This window comes from Carassius carassius, chromosome 6 (genome assembly GCF_963082965.1).
Source record: "Carassius carassius chromosome 6, fCarCar2.1, whole genome shotgun sequence".
Taxonomy (NCBI): domain Eukaryota; kingdom Metazoa; phylum Chordata; class Actinopteri; order Cypriniformes; family Cyprinidae; genus Carassius; species Carassius carassius.
In genome coordinates, this window is record NC_081760.1 from 21,924,155 (window position 1) to 21,948,332 (window position 24,178).

The 24,178-nt window shown below is 39.5% G+C and overlaps 1 protein-coding gene across 5 annotated transcripts in view; it reads left to right on the forward strand.

The window, feature by feature from the left end:
- LOC132142491 (ras-associated and pleckstrin homology domains-containing protein 1-like) overlaps positions 1-24,178 on the forward strand; it is a 55,520-nt gene that overhangs the window by 17,609 nt on the left and 13,733 nt on the right. Inside the window, exons 2-6 of one of the 5 annotated variants that reach the window (XM_059552396.1) lie at positions 14,676-14,800; positions 15,564-15,666; positions 16,229-16,812; positions 21,176-21,262; positions 21,660-21,734. In XM_059552396.1, the coding sequence (XP_059408379.1) occupies positions 14,681-14,800; positions 15,564-15,666; positions 16,229-16,812; positions 21,176-21,262; positions 21,660-21,734 (969 nt within the window). In that variant the 5' untranslated portion in view covers positions 14,676-14,680. The remainder of the gene's footprint in view (positions 1-14,675; positions 14,801-15,563; positions 15,667-16,228; positions 16,813-21,175; positions 21,263-21,659; positions 21,735-24,178) is intronic. The other 4 variants (XM_059552397.1, XM_059552398.1, XM_059552399.1 and 1 more) reach the window with 4 other exon arrangements.

Sequence of the window (24,178 nt, forward strand, 5' to 3'; positions counted from 1 at the left end):
ATAGCACCATCGGCCGTGGCCGGACGAGCGTGCACGGGTTTTGTTTTTTACAGAAACCACATGACGCGTGTGACATAGTAATTGTGGGCACTGAGGGGTGGGCACGCTTACTATGCAGTGTGCGCGATCGACTTGAGTCGCTTTTATGGGCGCAGGCCCTGTGTGCAGGGCTGTGCTTACATGTGGAGATGGGCACTGAGGAGTGGGCATCGTCACTACATTTATAGCACCATCGGCCGTGGCCGGACGAACGTGCACGGGTTTCGTTTTTACAGAAACCACTTGACACGTGTGATATAGTGATTGTGGGCACTGAGGAGTGGGCACATCTACTATGTAGTGCGTGTGATCGACTTGAGTCGCTTTTATGGGCGCGAGCCCTGTGTGAAGGGCTGTGCTTATATGTGGAGATGGGCACTGAGCAGTGGGCATCGTCACTACATTTATAGCACCATCGGCCGTGGCCGGGACACCAGAAATTACACCTTTTTCGGGAAATATCTGGGTAGCCGTGATAACGGTTTTCGTGTGCAGGCAAGCGGGCAACCGTACAGGCTTGCGCATTGCAAAAAACGCTGAAACAGTCACAATCTCTGGAACTCAAACAGCGGCGCGCTTAGGTGAGAGCCCGGCCACAGCGGAACTCGTACACCGGCGCTTCGATGAAGCAGCCATCATGTGTAGTGCCGACGCAGCATCATGCAGCATGCATAGATGGCTTTCCTAGGATGGCTTCGGGGCTCCCGGTTTCACCGTAATCGGGGCGACGTCCGGTAGAGCGAGAACGGGGGTCTCGAACTGCGTTGCTGAAGCTGTTGTGATAACGGCTTTTGTGTGCAGGCAAGCGGGCAACTGTGCAGGCTTGCGCATTGCAGAAAACGCTGAGACAGTCACAATTCCTGGAACTGAAACAGCGGCGCGCTTGGGTGAGAGCTCGGCCACAGCGGAACTCGTACACCTGCGCTTCGATGAAGCAGCCATCGTTAGTAGTGCCGACGCAGCGTCACACAGCAGGCTTTAGATGGCAACACCGCTTTTGCCTCCATCCAGCAGAGGGCGGACAAAGGTGCGTCGCTATCGCCTGTTCCACCGGCGGAAGTGAGTGGTAGTTCCTGTTTTTAGCATCATCAGTGTGGAGAATGCTAGTGAGACAGACGAACGAGTTTGCGCTGAATATGGAGCGTTCCAAGCCTTCGCCACCTCTTTGTGAAGCTCAGGAAGAAATGAGGCGGGCTTTGAGAAGTACGCTCATCCGAAAGGGAAATACCATCCAGCCGAGAACGAGATGGGGGGCGCTGGTGCAAACCACTCGCGGCCGAGACTCATCGCGGCCAACACGAGCATTCGCCCCGGCTCCTTCTCGATGTCAGCTCGTCTGCTGGGCTTTTGAGCAGAAGGCGCGAGATCCTCGGAGCTCGCCCAGCCCTCACTGCCCGAAGCTAGCAGAGAGCGCGTGTCCTCTTCCCCCGACGCGGCCCTGAGATCGGCTTTCCTCGGACAACGCGCCGGCAAACAGCGGGCGCTGCCCACCGGGAAGCGATGCAGGGGGGGCCGGTGAAGCAGGGCGAACTGGCGAGCTCGGTTGAGCTGAAGACGGTTCCGGAATCCGCTGGAAGCGATGCTTTTACGGCGCCTCAGCGCAGCGGAGAATGCAGGCTCAGAGAAAAAGGCCAGGCGAGTCCTCAGAGTCACCATGGCAACAGCTCGCAGTGGGGCATCCGCCGTCAGCGAGCGCGAGCGCTGCATGATCTTCACCCAGGCAGGAGACACAGATGACGTACCGGTCTCCCTCGCTGAGTGGGGCTCTGACGAGCCGCACGAAGGCATCCTAAAAAAGACGCGAGCTCTTTTACGAGTGTGTGTCGCAGGGCGAACACACACACACACATAAAGAACAGCTTGGATATAACAGAATTGAAAGGATATAGGCGCCGGATAGCGCAGCAGGAACGGCAGTGGAAGGCGGCGATGCCAGCAGCTTCAGAATGGCTCGTCCTGCTGATGTGCTTTCTCAGACGGCGCTTGCTTCCTCCGTCAGCCTTTTCGAGCTCCTTTTATAGGTTGGGCCACACCCGTTTCGGCAGGAAGGGGCAAGAAGGGCGCCAAGCGCCCTTATTGGTCTGATGTTGCATCAGCCCGCGCTCGATAGGCTGTGCAGTTGCCGCAGAACAAGCCAATGAGCGAACGAGCCGTCTCGCCTATGGCTGTGTACTGCTGCAAATGCGCTTTACAAAAATACAAAATTAAGGATAATTTTTTGCTTCAGTATTTCGTGAAAAGAGACTTTTCCCGTAGCGTCTTAGCTAAGACGCAGTACGAGAGAGCTCTCGTAAGAGAACAAGGTTCTTTAAGAACTGCAGTACTGATGATTGTAATAAAGATTTAAATGCAAAAGAAAAGGCACTAGAGCAGACTGTTTCTGTCAGTGGTAAGTTTTAACTAAGAATGTTTGTGATACTGTAAGAAAAGTAGTTTAAATGTTTTGACACGAGCTTGAGCAACTTAATATATAAATCTAGAAGTAAATGCACAGGAGAAAGCATTGAATAATGTGTTTCAGATATTTATTGCATTTAAACATCTATGAAAGATTGTATTAGCTACTGCACTGTGTAAAAAAATAATTGCAATTTTAAGTAACAATGTTTGAATTTACAAATCAAAATAATGAATAAATGTTGTGTACTGTAGGTAGTAAACAGCCACGGATCAGTTGCAGACTCCTGTGTGAAAGCACAGTTAGCACCTTTTGCTTCTGCACCGCTTATGTACCACACATGGACTGCATGCGCACTGCAAACAGAGTATGTGTGAACCTCACATACAGCTCACAAAATCATGCTTGTGCTGTGTGTAATCTGTTGTGCAACAATTTAGGTGAAATAAATATATATACGTATATTTTTCAAATGTCTAAAAAATGACCCCCTGCAACCTTCAAACTAAAGAGGGGAATAAAAAAAAATGAAATTCAGGTCCTGAATAAATGTCTAAAATTCCTGTTTGGAGTCTTACAAATAATTCTACATGATTAAAAAAAGCTCTTTAAAAAGATCGGCATCAGTGCTCGCATTGGCTTTCTTTGAACTGTGATCAGCCTCAAAAATCCTGATCGGAACACCCCTAGTCACAGCCAGGATTTGGCTTTCTGATACTCCTCGTTTTCCAAAATCAAACTACTTTTACCTTGAATTAAGGTGTTGCACTGAAATGTCATTAAGAACGTTAGGTTACAGACATAACCCCGGTTCTCTGATAACATGAGTGAGGTATCTCACTATGGGACCGCCTCAGGGCTTTTTTCCGATCGTGGAAGCACCTATAACACTACCCACCACCCAATGAGAAAGGCGCTGATGGGAAATAGGTCTTTCTCTTTAAGAGTCAGCCCAAGAGACAAACAGCTGATTGCTCTTACGAAGTGTATGTGTTCTCTGAACATACATATGCAGAGTATGAACAGGACAATAAATTGTGTAACCTCTCCTCCTCTAAGGATGCAAAGGGTGGTGGATGAAAAGCTAGCAGGTCTACTGATTGAACTGCACCAGTATGATCAAACACTTTGGGTACGAATGGCAGGTTAGTTCTAAAAGCGACTTTTTGAACACCCAGAGCGAACATCATACATAAACTGATAAAGCATGTAGTTCACTCGCCCTTTTTGCTGTAGTGAGAGCGAGTAACAGAGCCATCTTTAGAGCTAGTAGCACAAGGCAATTTTTTTCAATGGGCTCAAAAGGGGCTTTTGAGAGTGCGTTCAAAACCACGGACAGGTCCCAGGGCTGGACCAGCGGTTTCGACACTGGGTGTAACCGACGTGCACCTCTCAGAAATCGACAGACGAGAGGGTGCTGGCCAATAGTACCCGAGTTAATACCCACATGACATGCCAAGATAGCGAACAGATAAACCTTAACTGTAGAAAAGGCTCTACCCTTATCTAGAAGGTCCTGTAAAAAAAACCAGCACATCAGAAACTTAACATAAGAAAGGAACTATTTTCCTATCTGCGCACCAACCCTCAAACACACTCCATTTGAGATTATATGAAGAGTGCGTTGAGGCAGCCCTCGCGTTCTGAATTGTCTCAATTACTTTCGGAGGTATCCCAGCTGCATTCAGATTTAGCCTCTAATGGGCCAGGCCCAGAGAGCTAGTTTCTGAGGGGAGGGGTGAAATATTTCCCCCCGTGCTTGTGAGAGGAGATCCCTGTGCCCAGGTAACGGCCATGGCTGGTCGTAGAGCAGTTGCGCAATCTCCGCAACCCAAAGTCTTCCCGGCCAGTATGTCGCGATCAGAATCATTACATGCTTTCATTCCCGAACCCTTCATAGTGTCGGCTCGATCAGGCTCAATGGAGGGAAAGCGTAAAGTAACACGTCTGGACACTCATGAGCTAGAGCATCCACACCCAACGGTACATCTTTGCCCACCAAAGAGAAGAACAGGGGACATTGCGCGTCTTCACGCAATGCAAAGAGATCTATGGTGGCCTGGCCACACCATGAGCATAAATTGGGGGTGGAGTCTCCACTCCCCGTACAGAGGATTCCCTCTGGACAGTAAATATGCTCCCCTGTTCCTTATTCCTGGAACATGAATCACACGTAATGACAGGAGGTTCCTGCTGCTCCACATAATCAGGTCTTTCTGATAAGTGAAGCTTGTCAGAACACACTCCTCCCTGTCAGTTTATGTAGGCTATCACCGTTGTATTGTCTGTCCTGATCCCAATACATGATGATTCTTGAGAAAATGCCCAAAATGTCTCAGAGCTAGATCCAGATATGATGAAACTCTGACTCCTCTGTTCCTTAACGGTGTCAGAGCCGCTTCCACACATTTGGTTAATACCCTGGGTGCCAAAGCCATGCCAAAGGGGATTCTCATATACTCGTATGCTGTGCCCTGATAAGCGAACCTCAGATATTTCCTGTGAGCAGGAAAACTATCTATGTGAAAATATGCATCCTGGAGGTCCACTGAGGGGAACCAATCCCCTTGACGAATACTTTGACAGAAAGTTCTGAGAGAAAGCATTTTAAATTTGTATTTTCTGAGGTGTTTGTTGAGGACCCTAAATCTAAAATCAGACAGAGACCTCCCCCTCGTTTGGGAATCACAAAATAACGGGAGTAGAAGCCCATCTGCCTTTCCTCTGTTGGAATCATCACTCCTTTTCTCATTAAAGAGGATATTTCTTCCTCTAAAACCTGAGTTGCTTCGCCTTGGGCCACTGAAATTACCACCTCATTGAACACAGGAGGTTTTACAGCAAACATCTTCCTCTCCCGCTTACGGATCTTCAAACAGCGGGAGAAGGACAGGTGACACCTTCTCCATCATCTCACCCCAGGAGCTGGAGGCCTGTGAACAATCCATTGGTTCCTCTCTGGGTTGAGCAGAGAGGCATGGGTCTGACTACCCAGCTACTGCAACATGAATCCTTCGCTCTCGGGTCTTGACCGAGAACGTCTCGCAGTGGGGACAGCCCTCTGGGTTGGACAATGCTGCCTGAGCGTGTTTAGCACCCAAGCAGGAGATGCAGAGACCATGTGACTCTTTTGCAGAAATCCACATTCCGCACACACACGGATGAGAACAGCCCTTTCCTCCGGGGCTCTCCGGCTCTTTTGCAGTGGCCATGAAGCCTGTACGTACGGTAAGCCCACCAAAACATGACAACTAGTACGGAGCTGTGCTGCGACAGAGAGCTTTTTTTCCTACTTTTTGGTGCGTGGTGAGCACCAAGAGAAAAATAAATAGAAAAACTTAAAGTAGAAAACTCACCTTAACGAGTTAGTTATCTTTCTCTAAGTTGCAAGTCACTCGACAAACATTAAGAATCTATTGCGTTTTGGACATTACCTTGCGGCTCCGTCGATAAACTGTTTAGCAATAATTCCCAAAGTCTGCTGAGGACAGCTTCCGAAATCTTTACGGGGAAGAGAGCGATAATAACGAAATGGCAGGTAGCTGCGGTTTATATACAGGGAGGCAGGACTCCCTGATCGCTGCAGTGATTCGTATGCCATGGTTGGCAGACGTGGTGTTATAGGTGCTTCCGCGATCGGCCACGCCCTGAGGGCGGTCCCATAGTGAGATACTGAGGGAATGTTAGAAAGAGAACATTAATTATATCGCCACACACACACACACAAGCAACAGCTTCGCAGCAGCAGCAGAGATGGCGAGTCAGGAGCAATCCAATGAAAAGTTGGCATTTTTTTGAAGGTGGAGATATAAGCACTACTTCAAATTCATTGTGGTCAAAGGCAAGAACGTACATGTAATGTGTAGGCTACATTATGTCCAGGAGTGAGGACTTTGTCGACATCCGTTGTAAGCAACTCTAATTTAATGAAGCATCTCACAACGACACACGCATCTACAAAGCTAGTGGCCAAAAACACTTTTCTTACAAAGATAATACTTGAAGTGCAGGATAAAACTCTTGCTGTCTGTTGACGTGCAATAAATATCGAAAGTTATGTACGAACACCTGTCTGTTCTACTCATTTCAACTGACTTGTTAAAACTGCTAAAAAATAAAAAATTCTTTGACATATAGCAACTTTTTTTTTTTTTTTTAAACAGTAACGCAAATAGTTACTCTCCCTGGTAACGAGTTACTTTTATTATAGAGTAATTCAGTTACTAACTGAGTTACTTTTTGGAACAAGTAGTGAGTAACTATAACTAATTACTTATTTAAAGTAACGTTCCCAACAGTGGTCTTATGACTTCACATTTCAAGCCACCTGGGACCGCGGTAAAAGGGATTGCTTACTCATCTTGCCCTAAAGCTTTACACACATGCATTTTAGACACTTATGCACACACATAGAGAGGCATACCCCACAGTCAGCACTGTCTGTGTAAGCATGTGCCTTTTGGTTTTTGTTTCAGCCAGTATGTGGAAGAAATATACATATGAAGAATAGCAGAGTAGAACATCTGGAGGATACAGCTCATGGAACCACTTTAATTCTACTTAAAAAAAAGAAATATAAAAAAAAAATCACATACCAAGCTTGTTTTTAAAGACCAATAAAAATTGTTGAAGTTTCTGAGCTCAGCACGGAGAGCATTCATTATGCATACTCTCTGTTTTAAGACTTGCATCAAGAGCTCTGATGTAAGATGAGAAAAAGTGTTTCAAGTGAGTGGCTTGCCTCACGGGAGCTGACATAATAAGATCAAATGACCAGCTCAATGCTACTCACTTTATCCCAGTAACCCTCATTAATGGACACTTTTGCTTGTTGCACCCTTATATCATTCCTAACCCAAATGACTTCTTTCTTCAGTGGAACTAAAAACTTAAGACAGTTTTTTTCCATAAAACAGTTCATGGTAACCATAAAGCTCCAAAAATGAGAAAACATCCTACCATCAAAGTAGTCTTACTGTGCTTGTGTCTTCTGAAACTTCTCAAAGAGAGTAAAATATATATTTTTATTCTTCTCCTAATGTTGACTTATGTCAGCATTTGATTAATTTTGTAATGATCAATGCAGGGCGTTTACTGGCTATTTTGTATGTTTGAAATAGGTCCCATTTTAAAGCAAAACATTCTGGAAGTCATTGAATGTTTGTGAATGGCCTTGTTTCATCTCTCATCTCTTTATGTCTGGTAACAAATGTTACTGAATGTTTGCTGGACGTCCTCCAAATGTCATGCTTGAATGTCCTTTTAATGGTTAAAGGGATACTCCACCAAAAAAAAAAAATTGAATTCTCTCTTAATTTTGTCATTCTTAATGCCATCCCAGATGTACAGTATGTGACTTTCTTTCATCAGTGAAACATTATTTTCAGAAAAGCAATCCATCTTTGTTACTCCATATAATGCAAATGGACAGGTCCTTTAAATTTTAAGCTTCAAAAACCACACAAAATATCCATGACGTAACCCATACAACCCCAGCTGATGAATCAATGTCCTCAGTCTGAAGCAAAATGGTAGGTGTAAGTAAAAAAAAAGACTAATATTTTAAACTTTTATTTAACTAACCGACCAGTTGTCAAACAGAGGTTAATGTGTTCATGACTGACATAACATGAGCCTGATGTAAGTGTGTTGTGAAACCATCACTTCTAATGCAAATTCACAACATGCTTTTTCTAAAAAAAATAAAAAAATAAAATTTGTTCCACACAATAAATGTAGGATGGATTGACAGTAAATTATGAGATAATTTTCATTTTTGGGTGAAGTAAAGAACTCTACATAAAGATGTTGAGGAAATATTCATAATGGACATTCAGGGGATGTTGTGACGGTCTTTATTGGTCAGCTGGGATGTATCTTCTCTAAAAACTAATAACGTTTCACCATAATGGTCTCTAAAGGGTTTCCCAGAGTTTGCATCCTTCTCAGTTTGGTGATTACAGTATTGACATGAGCTTATATGATTATATGTCGATGAAGTTCATGTTTAGGATCTTCCTTGTTCCTTGAACATTTTGGCTCACTGTGTCAGACAGAGTGAAGGTCAAACTATGATAAATTGACACACCTCTTGCCTGGCGAACTTTGGACTTGTGTGGCTCCTGTATGAAAGGAGCTCTTTCACTGGGCCACCGTGTGTGTGTGTGTGTGTGTGTGTGTGTGTGTGTGTGTGTGTGTGTGTGTGAGAGAGGGTGTTTGGTTTGTGTGCCATTTGGATAGCCAAAGGATATGACGTGAAGTGCTGAGTGAGAATCAGTCCACACCCTCATGAAATATCTTAAGACACCATGTCAGTTGATTCTCACAATCTTTTCTCTCTCTCTCTCCTATTGCATTTCACTCTGTATGTGCCGTGTCTGCCTCTTTCTCATGATTCAAAAACAATCTGTTGTTCTGAAGAGAAAAGGAAATTAGATAATGCACTCTTTTTTATAGGGCCTGAAATAGTTTTGTTTGAGAGAGTTTGTGTGACTAAAACTCCTTTATATCTGTCACTGTGTATGCTTGATAAATCTACCCAAACTTTACCTTGCAACAACAACATGCAGCACAATGACTGTGTTCTATTAGAAGGACTATTTCTTGTTGTTTTAAGTTATGAAATAACCAGGGTACTTTTGTCCAGAATATGCAGTCTGTTAAGAGGTCATTCACTGGAACCAAGAAGCCATTCTGAAATTATATTTCATATATATATATATATATATATATAATTTTTTTTTTTTTTTTTTTTTTTTTTTTATGATAATCATTTGACTAGTTGTGACAAAAGACTGTGTTCCTGCAGCAAAGTGACTTTATTGATAAGATTTGTCATTCAGGTTAAGCTTTATATCAATCAGTGTAATGTAAATTCTGTTACACCACAGTCTCATCCATGATGGTGAATGCAGTATCACTGTATAGATAATTTTCACAACTTATTTATATTTCAGGTAAACGTGGAATGTTTAGTACTGATAAATATGTTAAACCTAATGAATATAGATTTTTTTCAATCATGTCTGAGCTTCCGTTTACCGTATTTGATGTTCATCGATCAATGTTTCATTGTGAATAAATGTCGAAACTGAACCTGTAAATTAAAATATTTTAGTGAGATTTAAAGATGAAAATGGAGAAGACAGACATCAATAAATTAATATACTGTACATTTTCAACAGTTTCAACAATCATTAACTCACATCAGTACCTGCCATGTCAATAAAATATAGTGGATACTTCAAATATATCAAAGAGATGCATGGAGTCATGCCTTCACAGAGGGTGTTTAGGGCTTATTTTAGAATTCACAGAAATCAGTCATTCTCTGATTCAGCAGCCCCATCAGCTCAGGGTGTGATGATAGATTACACCCAGCAGTGTGTGTGTTTGTGTGAGTGAGGTAAAGGAAAAGTGGTGAGTCAGCTTGTGTGTGTAAACATTCTTAATATGTCTTTTGAATGTTTCACATACTGGTGATTTTCACTGGTTTTTAACTGTAAATTGTGTATGTCTGTGTGCTAAATAAAAGGAGATTTGTTCCTCAGGTTACATTCTCCCTTCTCACTGTCCTCTTTTTCCCTCTGCTCTTAAAATGCTCAATTTGTATCTCTCTCTCTCTCTCTCTCTCTCTCTCTCTCTCTCTCTCTCTCTCTCTCTCTTTGTTAGAGCTAATCTGTGTCCCACTGCACTGTCGAGGAATGCTGTCATATGCCATCATCCCTGAGAGACTGTCTGCCATCACACACATGCACACACATACAATCATCTAATGTTTTAAATCTAGGATATTTTCAGAGCGTCACAATTGCTCAGCACATGTGATATGATGCTATTTCTGTCTGGAGAGTGTGCTGCATTCAGCTGTGCTTTAAACTGAGTGATGATGGATTTGAAAGTGTCTTCAGCTACCGATGCTTAATTTATAACTCTGCTGAAATTAATAATTATTAATTATACTTTCTAGTTTCTAATTACTTACCAGGCTTCAACAATGAGATTTTTATATTATTTTGACAGCCCAGCATTTTGCTGTGTTGTGCTGTGTTTTGTTTTGTTTTATTATTATTTTAAACAAAGATATGGATGCAAGAAATATGGTATCCTATCCATTATCATCCACTGAAGGTTTTTTTTTTTGTATTCTTTGTTTTGTTTTTTTTTTGCAGTAAATTATGCCTGATGATGAGAGCTTGTAGGGTATTTTCAGCAATTGTCATACATGGTTTTTCTTGCCTCAAATCCATGTACCTTTTCTCCTCACTTCCTCACAAAGCCATTTCTTCACCTTGTGTACCACACGATATGAGTCTGAAGCATAGATGTGTGGAAAGCAGCTAAAAACACCTGCTGCTCTACCCACCCAAATTTAACCTCTTTTAGTGAAACATTAGCATTTAGCATTTAGTGCCCATGCAGATTACAATCAGACATTTGTATGGCAGTACAGTAACATTCTTTAAATGTCTCAATAGGACATGGTCAAAGGTCATAGCTAGTTTTTTGGTCACAGAATGACTGGTGTGTTCGTAAACCATTTACAGGAGTGTTGTGTTAAAATGGCTGTTACTACTGGTTATGAAAATAAAGTGTGTTATTCAAATCTGGAAAAGCAATGGTTTTCAGAGTGTCAGTGCAATCTTCTTTCTGCTATTATTTATCTGATTATCTAATTCAAAGTCAAAACATATGACGGTGGATCATAAATGTGTGTGCTCATATCTGACAACATCTTACCCGATGAAATAAAAATAGCTTTCTTTTAGTTTTTAAAAAGTTGTTTGGTGTTTGTGTGTGTGTGTGTGTGTGTGTGTGTGTGTGTGTGTGTGTGTGTGTGTGTGTGTGTGTGTGTGTGTGTGTGTCAGTGAACAGCTGCTGGAGGGTGTTGGGAGATTCTTGACAGAATAGTTCATGGGAAAAATGAAGAATTCTGTACATCCTGGTAGTGATCCTGGACATTTCCTGTCTTTCCCTCTCTACCTCCTTCTCTTTTTTTCTCTATATCACTATCATTCTTTCCATGTTTGTCCACAGTATGATTTTCTGAAATGCTATAAGCAGATGAGTCTACTTTGTTTCGAATGCTTAAAATATATTTTTCATAATTATGAATTCTGAACATTTGTTGTTTTGTGTGTGTGTGTGTGTGTGTATTAAATACACTACCATTCGTGTGTGTGTGTGTGTGTATTAAATACACTACCATTCATTTAGTTTCATCAAGGCTGTATTTACCAATTTATTATCACTAATAAATTATATCATTAAAATATTTTTACAATATTATTTTTTTTCTATGCAAATGTATGATCAAATGTAATTTATATCTGTGATGCATGCAAAATAGCAATAGCTATTTTATAGCAATTTATAGCAATAGCAATCTCAGTAGCCAATAAGTTTTAAATAATTTAGTTTATTTGAAATAGACATTGTCACTTTTGATTAATTTAATGCATCCTTGTGGAAATCAGACCCTAACCCAATTATTTTCAAGTACAACGGAATCCTTTTCTGTGTTAGTGAGGCTTGCTTACTGCTTAGTGTTTTTTTTTTTTTTTTTTTTTTTTTTTTTTAGGCCATAACCTTGATGACGAGGAGAGCAGTAACCATTTTGCTCTGTAATGTTCCACTCTGTCACATTCACAGCATTCCACAAGATATTTGTTAATTCGTATATTATTAAGCTTTAAATGAAGCAGAAATTTTTATATTGTGTGTAGTGGCAGATGAAGTATGAAAGATGCATTTTTTTGTCTACAATTTGTACCATCACCATTTTGCGTGTGTGTGAGAGAGAGACAGATAGCTTAGCAGAGCTTAGTCTAAATCAGCAGCTGTTAAGCAACAGGGTGCCAAGATAACACACCTCTCTTAATTTTCATCTGCTCTCGTTCTCGATCCACACTTTCTTTTCATTTTCTGCTGTTCTATAATTTAGCAAAATCTTTTTTTTTTTGCCCCACACCGTCCCCTCTCTTTCCCTCTTTGTGGTTTTATTTATCCTCTCTGTGCTTAACTGATAATGCAGAACCGTGGCAGTTTGCAGTAGAGTGACTGAAGGCATCATTAGTTTCCTGCTGATCTGATATATTTGCAAGAGTGTACTGAATTAAGCACCTGGGTGAACAGAACCGCCTCTGATTGTTTGTAGTGACTTGCATATGCAAACCCTGGAAGATGCAGCTCACTCAGCAGGGTCTGAAACCATCTCATAATGGTTAAAGCATTCCGTTTAGATTCTTATTCTGAAGAGACTCTTACATTGATACTGTTTATGTTTTTGTTTGTGTTAGGTAGTACAGCTACTTTGACATGCGGGGTTGGAGCAATATTTATGAAACAAGGCTAATCTCAAGAACATCTGAAGAACCATTCTCAACACGGTCATTCGTCTCAAGGTCTAAGCTCTGTAATATACAGTAAAATATACAGTACCCTTCAAATGTTTGGGATCGGTGCGACTTTTTGATTGTTTTTAAAAGAAGTCTCTGCTGCTCACCAAGGCTCATTTATTTTATCAAAAATACAGTAAAAACAGTAATACTGTGAATTATAGTATATATATATATATAGAGAGAGAGAGAGAGAGAGAAATAAATAAATGAGCCTTGGTGAGCAGCAGAGACTTCTTTTAAAAACATTCAAAAAGTCGCACCGATCCCAAACATTTGAAGGGTACTGTATATTTTGATTTTGGTTGCTTTAGTCTAGTTCACGTCTTCCTGGAATATGTGATTCTGCTTTCTGATCAAAATATTTTTCCATGTAGATGTTAAAAAACCTTCTGCCTGCTTTCATGTCTGCTTCATACATAAGTACAAACAAACCCTTGTTGGATCAAAGAGTGAAGCGGCTTATTGGGGTTCAAGTGAGCTCAGAATCTCTGAGGGATCATCTCTGCTCTCTTGGGCCCCATGAGGCATGTGAGTAGCAGAAAAAGATGGAAAATGAAAAAGAGAGATGGGAATGTGATCAGTTTAGGTTTCTATAGTCTGACATTTTGTGTAATAATAAATGTATATTTCCTATAATAATATATATCACATGTAATAGTGAAGTGTGGTCAAGGGGCCCCTCAATCCCCTCAATTTCTCAATGCATAGTTAGTTGTTCACCAAAGGTCATCGGTTTTCCATTCACCCAACCCTGACTCAGCATGGAAAGCCTAATACATGCTCACACACACATGCTGACTCCTGTGTTTTGTTCCCGTTGTAGCTGTGACTGTGCATCAGTTCCATTACTGTCCACTAGAGGACGACCGTCGCCTGACACCCTCAAACCTCCTTCTAATGAGCTCATTACCGACACACCCAGCATTCTCTTGATTACAGTGTTTACAATTTCACACCTAAAATATGATTTGATTACATTGCATTGAAACATTAATGTTGACCTACAATACGAATCAGCATGTTTTGTTTATGTGTGCTTGATGCCGTGTAGTTTCAGTAACAAGTGTAGGGCTAAAACCTATAAGGGACCTAGAAGTACTTCATGTGCTTTGGTTATTTTTAATATATTAGTAAGTAATGAACAATATTTTAATTAATGAAAAAAAAATTAAACACAGAGGAAGATACAGCAGGGGTTGCAATGGCAATGATGGGGTTGAAAACTGACAGTGGGAGATCTAGAGAGAGTCTTAGAGATGGAGCTGAGGTTACCATAACAACCACATCACACCCTCTCAGAAGGCAGGCTTGAAATAATGACTGACTTTACACAGAGACGAACACTGTGACAGAGCACACATAAAGATAATAAAAAAGGGTTTTGTTTTTCTCAAATGTGCCAGACTGACAGATGATATCCTACGGGATTGCAGTGTCAAATGCAGATTGGAAGGTGTCATATCACAACCCTCATTCAAAAGGAAGATTTAAGGGCTTCGATGTTGATGTGAGATAAGGAACGCTAAATTAATATAGTATACTGGGTTACATAAGTGGAAACTAAATCAATCATTATGACAACCTGTGATGTATGTCATCCTTCAAATGAATCAACAACTACTTGTGTTGACAAGACGCATCAAACCTAACAAGTCGTTCTTGAAATGTTGGTTCTTTGTCAGCAGGCTGTAATATCTGTGATGTTCTGTATGTTTAGACATCAGTATGTCTGTTGATGTGGACATGGCACGCTAGTTGACTTTATAATGTACTGAGGTGGTGTGGGTGTGTTTGTGTGTGTGTGTGTGTGTGTGTGTGTGTGTGTGTGTGTGTTACAGCAGATATGGAGCAGGTATCAGATGATGAGTTGGACCATGCTGCTGAAGAAGACAGCGATAAGGAGGACCAGGATCTGGACCAGATGTTTGGCACCTGGTTGGGAGAACTGGACAAACTCACACAGGTGACACTCTCACACTCAGTCGCTCAGTGTGATATTGTGACATATTTAATATGATGTGTCTTCACTTTGGGGGCTTTTCGCAGCAAAGTTTGATATGTGCAATATTTTTGATTTTTGTAATTCATTCTGTTTATAATATGTTGGCCAAAGTTAGAGATTTTTTATTTATTTTGTAATCAGTGTAGGTTAGCATTGTACATTTAACTGTACATGCTCGTTTCCTCTATTTTTACATTTAGATTATCTTCATTATCACCATCATTTAATACAATGGTTCTCAATCAGGGGCCTGGGGACCTCAGCAGACTTCTAAAGGGGGCTAAAGATGACTTTAAATCATTTAAAATAAGATAAAACAATTAACGTGTAAAAACACTAATAATTGAGTAACGCCGTTAAATGTAATTTAATTTGTATATCAATCACATTGTACATTATAATGTTGTGATACCTATATTCGCTTGTAGCATTTAAAATCTTGATTATACTTAATGTTTAACTTTTAAATATCAGCTGTTTAACAGTTATAACATGGCCTTACCATAAACATTATTTTCTGAGTTCAGTATTCTATTATAGTTTATAGTTCACAGACATAATTCAGATTCTTCTTTTTTATGTACTGATTATATTGATGATTAATATATTATGATCGGTATGTCTCCTCGGATCTCACATTGCCCTGTCTCTCTCTCTCTCTCTCTCTCTCTCTCTCTCTCTCTCTCTCTCTCTATCTCTCTCTCCCTCTCTCCCTTTAATGTAGAGTTTGGATGATGGGTGTCTAGAGAAAATGCAGAAAGCTCCACTCAGACAGGAAACAAACCTTGCCAACTTCTCTTACCGTTTCTCTATGTACAACATCAACGGTTAGACTACACCTAGAAACACACCACCTCTGATTTCTCAGCATTCATTAGCATTAGGTTGTTTTATATTTAAAAAAATAAGTCTCTTTTGCTCATAAAGGCTACATTTGTCTGACCAAAAATACCATAAAAACAGTAAACGGGAAATATTATTACAATTTAAAATGTTTTTTTACTGTTTTAACTGTTTTCTATTGTAGTGTATTTTTAAATGTAATATATTCCTGAATTTTTATCAGCCAATTCTCCAGTCTTCAGTGTCACATGATCCTTCGGAAATCATTCTAATATGCCGCTTTTCTGCTCAAGAAATATTTCTTATTATTATCAGTGTTGAAAACAGTTAATATTTTTTGTGGAAACTGAGATACATTTTCAGTAACCTTTATTGAATAGAAAGGTTAAGAGAACAGCATTTATTTAAAATTCTAAATGTATTTACAGTCACTTTTAATCAGTTTAATGCATCTTTGCTGAATTAAAGAATTAACTAATACAAACTTTGAAATGGTAGCGTGCTTGGATTAAATGAATTAAAATTGTGTTCTGTCTATCTGTGTAGAAGCCATTAACCAAGGTGAGACAGTGGACCTGGATGCCCTCATGGCTGACCTGTGTTCAATAGAACAAGAGCTCAGCACTATCGGCAAACCCATGAGCAAGACCTCAGATGGCAAATCTAGGCAAAGACCCACAGGCCGCTCGGCCAGCACCAAACACACCGGAGGGGGCAGTAGCGGAGGAAGCACCAGCAGCAGCACCAGAGCTTCTCCTGCTTCCACCGTACGCGCTGGCAGCAGCCAGTCACGGCCCCTGGCCTCCAACATCTCCCTGGATGACATCACCGCTCAGCTAGAAAAGGCCTCCCTGAGCATGGACGAGGCAGCAAGGCAGACTTCTCAATCTTCCTCGTCATCCTCCACCTCATATTCATCTGCAACTCTGTCTCACCCGCCTTCTCACTCACATCATCGCCGCACAGGATCGGTTGGTACGGTCAGTGACCAGGAAGTGCACTCGATCGGTCATTCATCCAGGTCGAGCATCAATTCTGCCTCGGCATCCAGCATGGACTCGCTGGACATTCGAGGGCAGGAGAATGATGTGCAGTCACAGAATCAGAACCAAAGCCAGACTAGCACAGAGGTAACACACACAAACATGATATTAAATCTTTTTCCACTGTTTTGTTTTTCCTTTTGAATTATTTCATAGCTGGTGCTTAGATTTCTGATGTTTATAAGGCATGAGAGACCATGCTACTCTGAGGGTTTCAACAGAGTGAGACATAGCGAAGAGAAAACTGAAAGCAGATGTGAGGGGCTCAAATCTAAAGCACAACACCAGAAAAGAAATATCCACTAAAGACAAAGTATAAAGAGGAATTTTCAGTCAACACAGCGATAATGGTTTCAGTCACAATCGCTGCATTCTTTAGCACGTCGATTAAAGCCGAATCTCACAGCATCAGGTTATGTATTCCAAGTGTCAAGTCATTTACAACCCCATTTACATTTTCTTTTCTTACATTTTTTTTTTTTATTTACTTTCATGATAATTGAAAAAGTTTTACCCATTAGGAAATAGTGTTGAAGAGTCATCGGAATGGGGTTCACTTGCATGATAAGAAGACTAGTCCTAGTAGTTTTCTATTTAAAAAAAGGTTTTAATTGGTGCTGGTCACCCTGATTTATTTCGCTATGTTGACATGACGTGATTTATTTCGCTATGTTGACATGACGTGATTTATTTCGCTATGTTGACATGACGTGACCGGTGATGTTTCACTTCACACTCATTAGCATCCATCTCCTTTGACAAAACTCAGAGATGATAATGCTGATCCACGCTGATAGATGAAAATTGCAGCAATCTTTCACAATTGTGGTTTTGGTACAACAGCGATGCTTAAGCTAGATAAAGTACTACTCAGTGCACCTTTAATTAAAAAATACATGAAGTATGCAGTTTATACAAACGGTTACTTGAATGCATCGTTTCTAGAGTGAGCTTTTTTTTTTTTTTTTAAATTTCTGAATTTAATTTAATTTTGATATTTTTGTCACATAATGGCTTATTAATATTTAAAATGTTTAAAAAAAAAATTCTGAAACAAGTTAAAACTGTAGAGTAAAAAGAAATTCCCCTTGTCATATGTGATATATCAAATGAATCACAAAAAAAAGCCAATTAAAATGCATCACAGCAAATAGTCAACTTTTTATTTCATGCTGACTTCAATACTTCATCATATCAATTGGCCATGTTCATTAATTAAGAGTTGCTTAGTATGGATGTTTGTGTGTGTATAATAAGGGTGTTAAAGAGAAGAAAATGCTAGATTTAAAAATCGTTTCCCATCTATGCAACTTCAGACAGGAACTTTAAGACATTTATTCAGAATAGAATTATTAGACTAAGACTAAATATTGTCTTAATCATGATTCTGTTTTGAATAAATTTCTTAAAATCAGTCTAATTACTACCAACAACAACAAAAAAAGTCTTTGAAATTTTAAAAAGTTTATCCTTTTATTCACTGAACAATTTAGAATAAAGAGGATCTCTTTACTTGGACAGTCAACATTCCCTCTGACCCACACACACCTACACTCACACACAAACACACACACACCAAACGCGTGGAGTTCTATTCATTGCAGTTTGTTCGTTTGCTAAGGGCAAAGTCTGTTTTGTGGTTTTGGGAAATGTGATGATCGAGGTCTCACCGAATACACCATTGAATCATTAAATCAGTAAATGGCCACATACTTTTCTCACACACACTTATTTACAACCAATTTCTCACAAGCACAGACACTGAGCTTTTATAGTTTTTCAGTACTGTTGTCAGAACCTGGAAGACCTTGAGATGTTATTTCGCCACTCTTCTATCCACAGCGTTGCTCATCCGCTCCAGGATGTACAGACCCGAGCACTTCAGTCTGCTAAAAATGCATACTGTGGTTTCAGATGTAAACAAGCGCTGTTTCACAGATGGAACAACGTGATAGGATTTCATGATTGTGTGTGAGAGAATGTGTGCAAATATCTTGCTGTCATAATCTTGCATGAAATTATTACGTGACATGTATAGACACAGTCACAGACACTGTGCTGTACATGGTCCCTGTAAACAGTAGTGTGACAATAACACCTGTTATGCTATATCGCTATGCTACTCTAACTTATCTAAATGCATGATGTGTTGGTTTTGGCAACATCTTTGTTGTTGTACTGCATGCTTACACTAAAAAAACTAGTTCTATAGCAGCAACAGATGACACGGCTTCTATAATGACGATACACAGTATTAAACAGATAGGGATTGTCAAAGCATTATGATGTTTTAATGAAAGTTATTTGAAAATGATACCGACCTTTTATTTATACTGGAGCAGGGATCCATTTGCTTATAAAGCTTGAAAGCGTGTCATGTTCAGTAAAAGTTAAATTCTATGGACAATACCAGAAAACAATTTGTAAAAACAAACAAAAAGAATGTTTAGAGTAAAGATCTGAAAATGTATTTCTGTCTGGGAAGGCAGTGCAGCAAGAGTAAATGTAAAATATAGACAAATGTAGCCAAAGACTTGCGTTATTTGTGTCAAATATGATGAAAGGTCAAAGTCCACATAAAGCCAGTAACTTTTTTTGAAGGGACGTGACTTAACTATCTGCAAATTATTGGTTACATGAAGCAAACTCACACCAACAGGACTTACACTGTTAATGCCTAACTAGAACTATAGGCCCACTGCTAAAATGTCAATTTTGAGAACTAAACAGCTAGTACAAGCCCATTGACTTGGATGAAGATATTTTTAACATTCTTAAAGAAACACGCCACTATTTTTGGAAATAGGCTCATTTTCCAACTCCCCTAGAGTAAAACAGTTGAGATTTGCCATTTTTGAATCAATTCAGCCAATCTCGGGGTCTGGCAGTAGCACTTTTAGCTTAGCTTAGCATAGATCATTGAATCTGATAAGACCGTTAGCATCTCACTCAAAAATGACCAAACAGTTTCTATATTTTTCCTATTTAAAACGCTACTCTTCTGTTGTTACATTGTGTACTAAGACCAACAGAAAATGAAAGTTTGCGATTTTCTAGGTCGATATGGCTAGGAGTTATACTCATATCGGCGTAATAATCAAGGGACTTTGCTGCCGTATAGTGATGTGTCGTTCGTGAACGAATTGTTCTTTTTGAACGAAAGCTCAGTGAACCGGTTAACAACCATTTCATCCTGTCAAAGAATTACTCAACCTTGAGCCAATAGCCTTCGATTATGAGATGTGACAGAGCATGTGATTTGTTGAATGTAGTGAATAAATACGCCCTTCAATGAACTAGTTTCAATGAACTAGTTGAGTCTGAACGAGATCTAGAGATCTTATCGTTCGTGAATGAAATGACTGAACTGGCACACATGTCGTTCGTGAATGAGTTGAATGAACGGATACATCGTTTGTGAATGAAATGAACTGGTATAGCTTATCTCGTTCGTGAACTAAATGAATGAGAGTAAACTGGGTTAGTCTGCCATTTGGCATGTCAATCTCGCAAAATGCAAAGAGCAGTTACAGGTACTGTGCACATACGCTTGTTTTGATATTTAGCATACAGAACTCCACGTTTAAAATGAAAATGAATGAATCTCTTGAAAGAATCATAATTTCCACCACTACTGCCGTACCATGGGTGCAGCAGGCGCAGTGATATCACACAGTGCCTGAAAATAGTCCCCAGCAACTCTGCTATTGCTGCAACTACACAAAATAGCTGGGGACCATTTCAGGTGCTGTGTAATATCCTGTGGTAACTCAGCTGTTTAACTCTAGGGGAGTTGGAAAATAAGCTTATTTCCAAAAATTGTGGAGTGTTCCTTTAATCATTTTGGTCATCATTTAGTGAGGTTTGTTTTCATGCATCAAGCAAGTACGGTTAGGCTGCTGTTTACCACATTTGATGTGCTCTGTGTATGTGCGCTGATCAATGTTTGTATGTGCTTATAAGGCTCAATTAAATCCATTCATCATGTTAAGCAATTGTGGCTCTTCAGAAGACCTGGATTAAACCACTCTATATGTATGGATTACTTTACAATGTCTTTATATTTATCTTCTTTTTGAAGATTCAAAAATGTTGGGTTGCATGGACATTCAATGGATGAACCAAAAATGATTAGAGAATGTTAATAATTTAATAAGTCACATGGATTAGGAAAGACAAAATTTCAGATGTAAAAAAACATGCCCCGTAGAGTTCCGCTGTACATGCAATAGTGTAAATTGAGGGACAAGTCAAAATTACTTTTTGTACTTATTGATCGTATCTGTGACATACTGTCTTTTAGATGGAAATGATATTCTATGGCAGCATACTGTATATTGACCCTTGCTTGTGCATGCCTTGTTTTGCGTTGTCTGCTGCATGATTAATGTGTTTATGTTTGCACCTTTTCTGTGATGTGATGTCACTGCCTTCCCCACCCCTTTCCCAGCATGTCTCACTGCGAAGGGCCAATGGTAAAGCTACCAGACGGCATCTTGACTTCACCTCACAGGAGGGGGAGGTGGATCAAAGTACTGTAAGTGTGTTTGTGCACGACAGGGGATATGTGTACACAGTATGTTCATTCTGCATATACTGGCTATTAGCATAACTGTACTAATTCCAGGTTTTATAACGTCATCATTTTGGTTATGAAAGGAAAATTGTGGAATGTCAGGAGAGGTTTATTCTCAGCTCTTTTTTTAAAAAAGGCTTTTTAAAGAGATCTGTGATCTGTGATTCTTTTATATATTTGTTTTCCATCCACACTTTTATATTCCACTTTTTTCTGATTTTGAATAATCAATGCTCAGGCAATGCTTCCACGCTTTCTGTGCTTTATCACAATCAAGTATGTATTTTGTAGCATTTTTGAAATCACTGTAATCATTGCACTGATTAATCTCTGTTTGTCTTTTCCCTGCACCCTAAAGCACTCGTATCTGGACAGGGAGACCTCTCTGATTCTGAAAAACATTGCAGGAAAACCCTCTCACCTGCTGACCAAGGTGACGCCTCCTTTCGCTTGCTTCTTTTCTTTTCTCTGCATGTTGTTTTATTTATTTATTTTGGTTCTTCACAGAAAGCCTTTTAACCTCAGTCTTCTTGCCAGACTTGACACTTTGCTCCACCCACACTGCCTTACTTTTTAAAGTGCTATATCTCCTATTTTCTCTTTGCTGCCATCTTCATATGTGTGCAGCCATTTAAAGAAGAAAATCAGCTCATAAAATGTCTATAATGTTTTGTCCTCCTTAATGCTTTCAACTTAAAGCACCTCTCTCTGGAGATAAGACATGGGTTATGTCTTTTATTTTGTAACTTACAGGAATTCTTAAAAAAAAATGATTCAGTCAGATTTTGTAGTTCATAAAGGACAGTTATTAGCATTGACAGATTGTAGGTTAGGTTAGTAAAAGGTGTTGTTGTTGTTAAGAGGTTCTGGGTTTTGTGAGCTGCATTTTGTGTTTATGTTGGATGCTTTGGGGAGTTATCAAAGTTATCGCTGGTTCCCTGAAGAAATGGCTGTTCATCACTTAAATCATTTCATTTTAGGACAAGAACTATATAAAACTGAAACAAATTTACCTGTTTTTATGGATTTTTTGTGTAAAAGTGGTGTTTGTTTGCAAAGTAATGTAGTAATGGACTGACACTCTTTGGCCTGAAATTATTAAATATGTTTTATCACAGACAGTTTGACTTTCTGTGTGATTAACAGTATTATTTTAAAGGGATAGTTTAGCCAAAAATAAAAATTGTATTGTTTCACTCAACTTTTTTTGGTCCAAATCAAAGACTTTTTTTTTTCTGCAGAGCACAAAGAAGATATATAGTTTTTAAATGTTGTATATGATTTCCATTGTATAGTAAAAAATAAATAAATATAAAATTTCTCATAAAATTTTCTCACAGACGAAGAAAATCATACAGGTTTGAAATGAGGTGAGAGGAAGCAAACAATGATGGAATTTTAATTTTTGTGTGAACTATCCCTTAATAATGCTGTTTGCCATGCAGCAGACAGCCTTCCATTTTGGCTCACTTGAAACAAAAGCCTCTATTATATTGAATAACTGCTTGCTTTTCATTTATTCCTGAGAACAGCTTTTATTATGCATGTAATTCCAATGTTGTCATACAAGCAAAGCAGGTGCAGAGCATTGTGGGTAAGAGTGCTTTTGTCACGTGGAGCTAAATAATAAGCATCCAAATCTAATGCCACTTTGATTTTTCAAGGTTGTGTGAGCTTTTGTTAAACCTTGAAGCTGCTACAGCCAAATTAATATGGTTTATAATTTTCTCCAGTTCATTGTGCTGCATTGCAACATTATCTCCGGTTGTTGTGATAGTATAGTAAGTTTTTGAATTAAAGTTTTACATGTATATGAAGTTGAAATAGCTGTTTTGAATTTAATTCAGAAGTTTTTGCTGCATCCCCCATTTGCTTTAATGAGAGCATTCACTTGAACAGGCACTTGAAGTTCATGCAAAATCTGATCTATGTTATACCTAGAAATAGTGCAGAAAATTTTATATTTCTTAATTTTACACCATATTATTTCTTTGTTTACAATTATTAGAATCCTAAAGATTTCCCTTTATCACTGTTAAAATTAGATTTTTCAGTCATGTGTTTTCAGAGTGTCATTAAATAATGAGATTTTGAGACAAAGTCATTATCATTATTACACAAACCGAGACAGAGATGTTCATGAAATCCCACTCTGATTTCCTCATGATTTCATCAGAACAGTGTTTGCTGCTCTGCTCAAACAGACCGAGAGAGAACCAGAGAAAGGGAAAAAAAGACTTACAAGGGAATTTAATGCTTTTTATCAAACTCTCTGCCTCGGCTGTTTGCAGAGCTCTCCATTCCCTCTCTGTCTCTGCATCATAAATATGCATCTGCCATAATAATTCAAGAGAGAGAAACTGTCCTTTCATATCACCTATACCACACCTTTTTCCTTCTTCTTCATTATATGCGTTTCATTGCATATACTTAGCATATTAAGATCTTTATTTGTCTGCCTCTGACTATGTATTTCTTAATCAGCCCATAACCTGCCCATCCTGTTATAAAAAATATGACATGGTAATATTCATAGTTGATTTAAGGGGTTAACACAGTGTCAATTAAAACTCTCGTCCTTATAAAAAACCCTTTTTAAAATGTGAAAAACAATAAATACAAGACCTGGATATTATTCATCTCCATGGTATCCCCAAAAAGGGAGGGTGTTTTTCCACAACCACAGAAAAAGGATCAGAGAACAATATCATTTACGTTTGGCCTCAGCTTTATTGGCTAGTGGAAAGAAGCTCAAAGAAACGAACCTCACTGATTGGCTGCAGAGAAATATATGCACTTTCTGATTGGAGAAGAGGTACGAGAGGGTCTTTTATAGCTGATGGTGGTTTGGTCTACTGGTGAGGGGGAATAAACCCT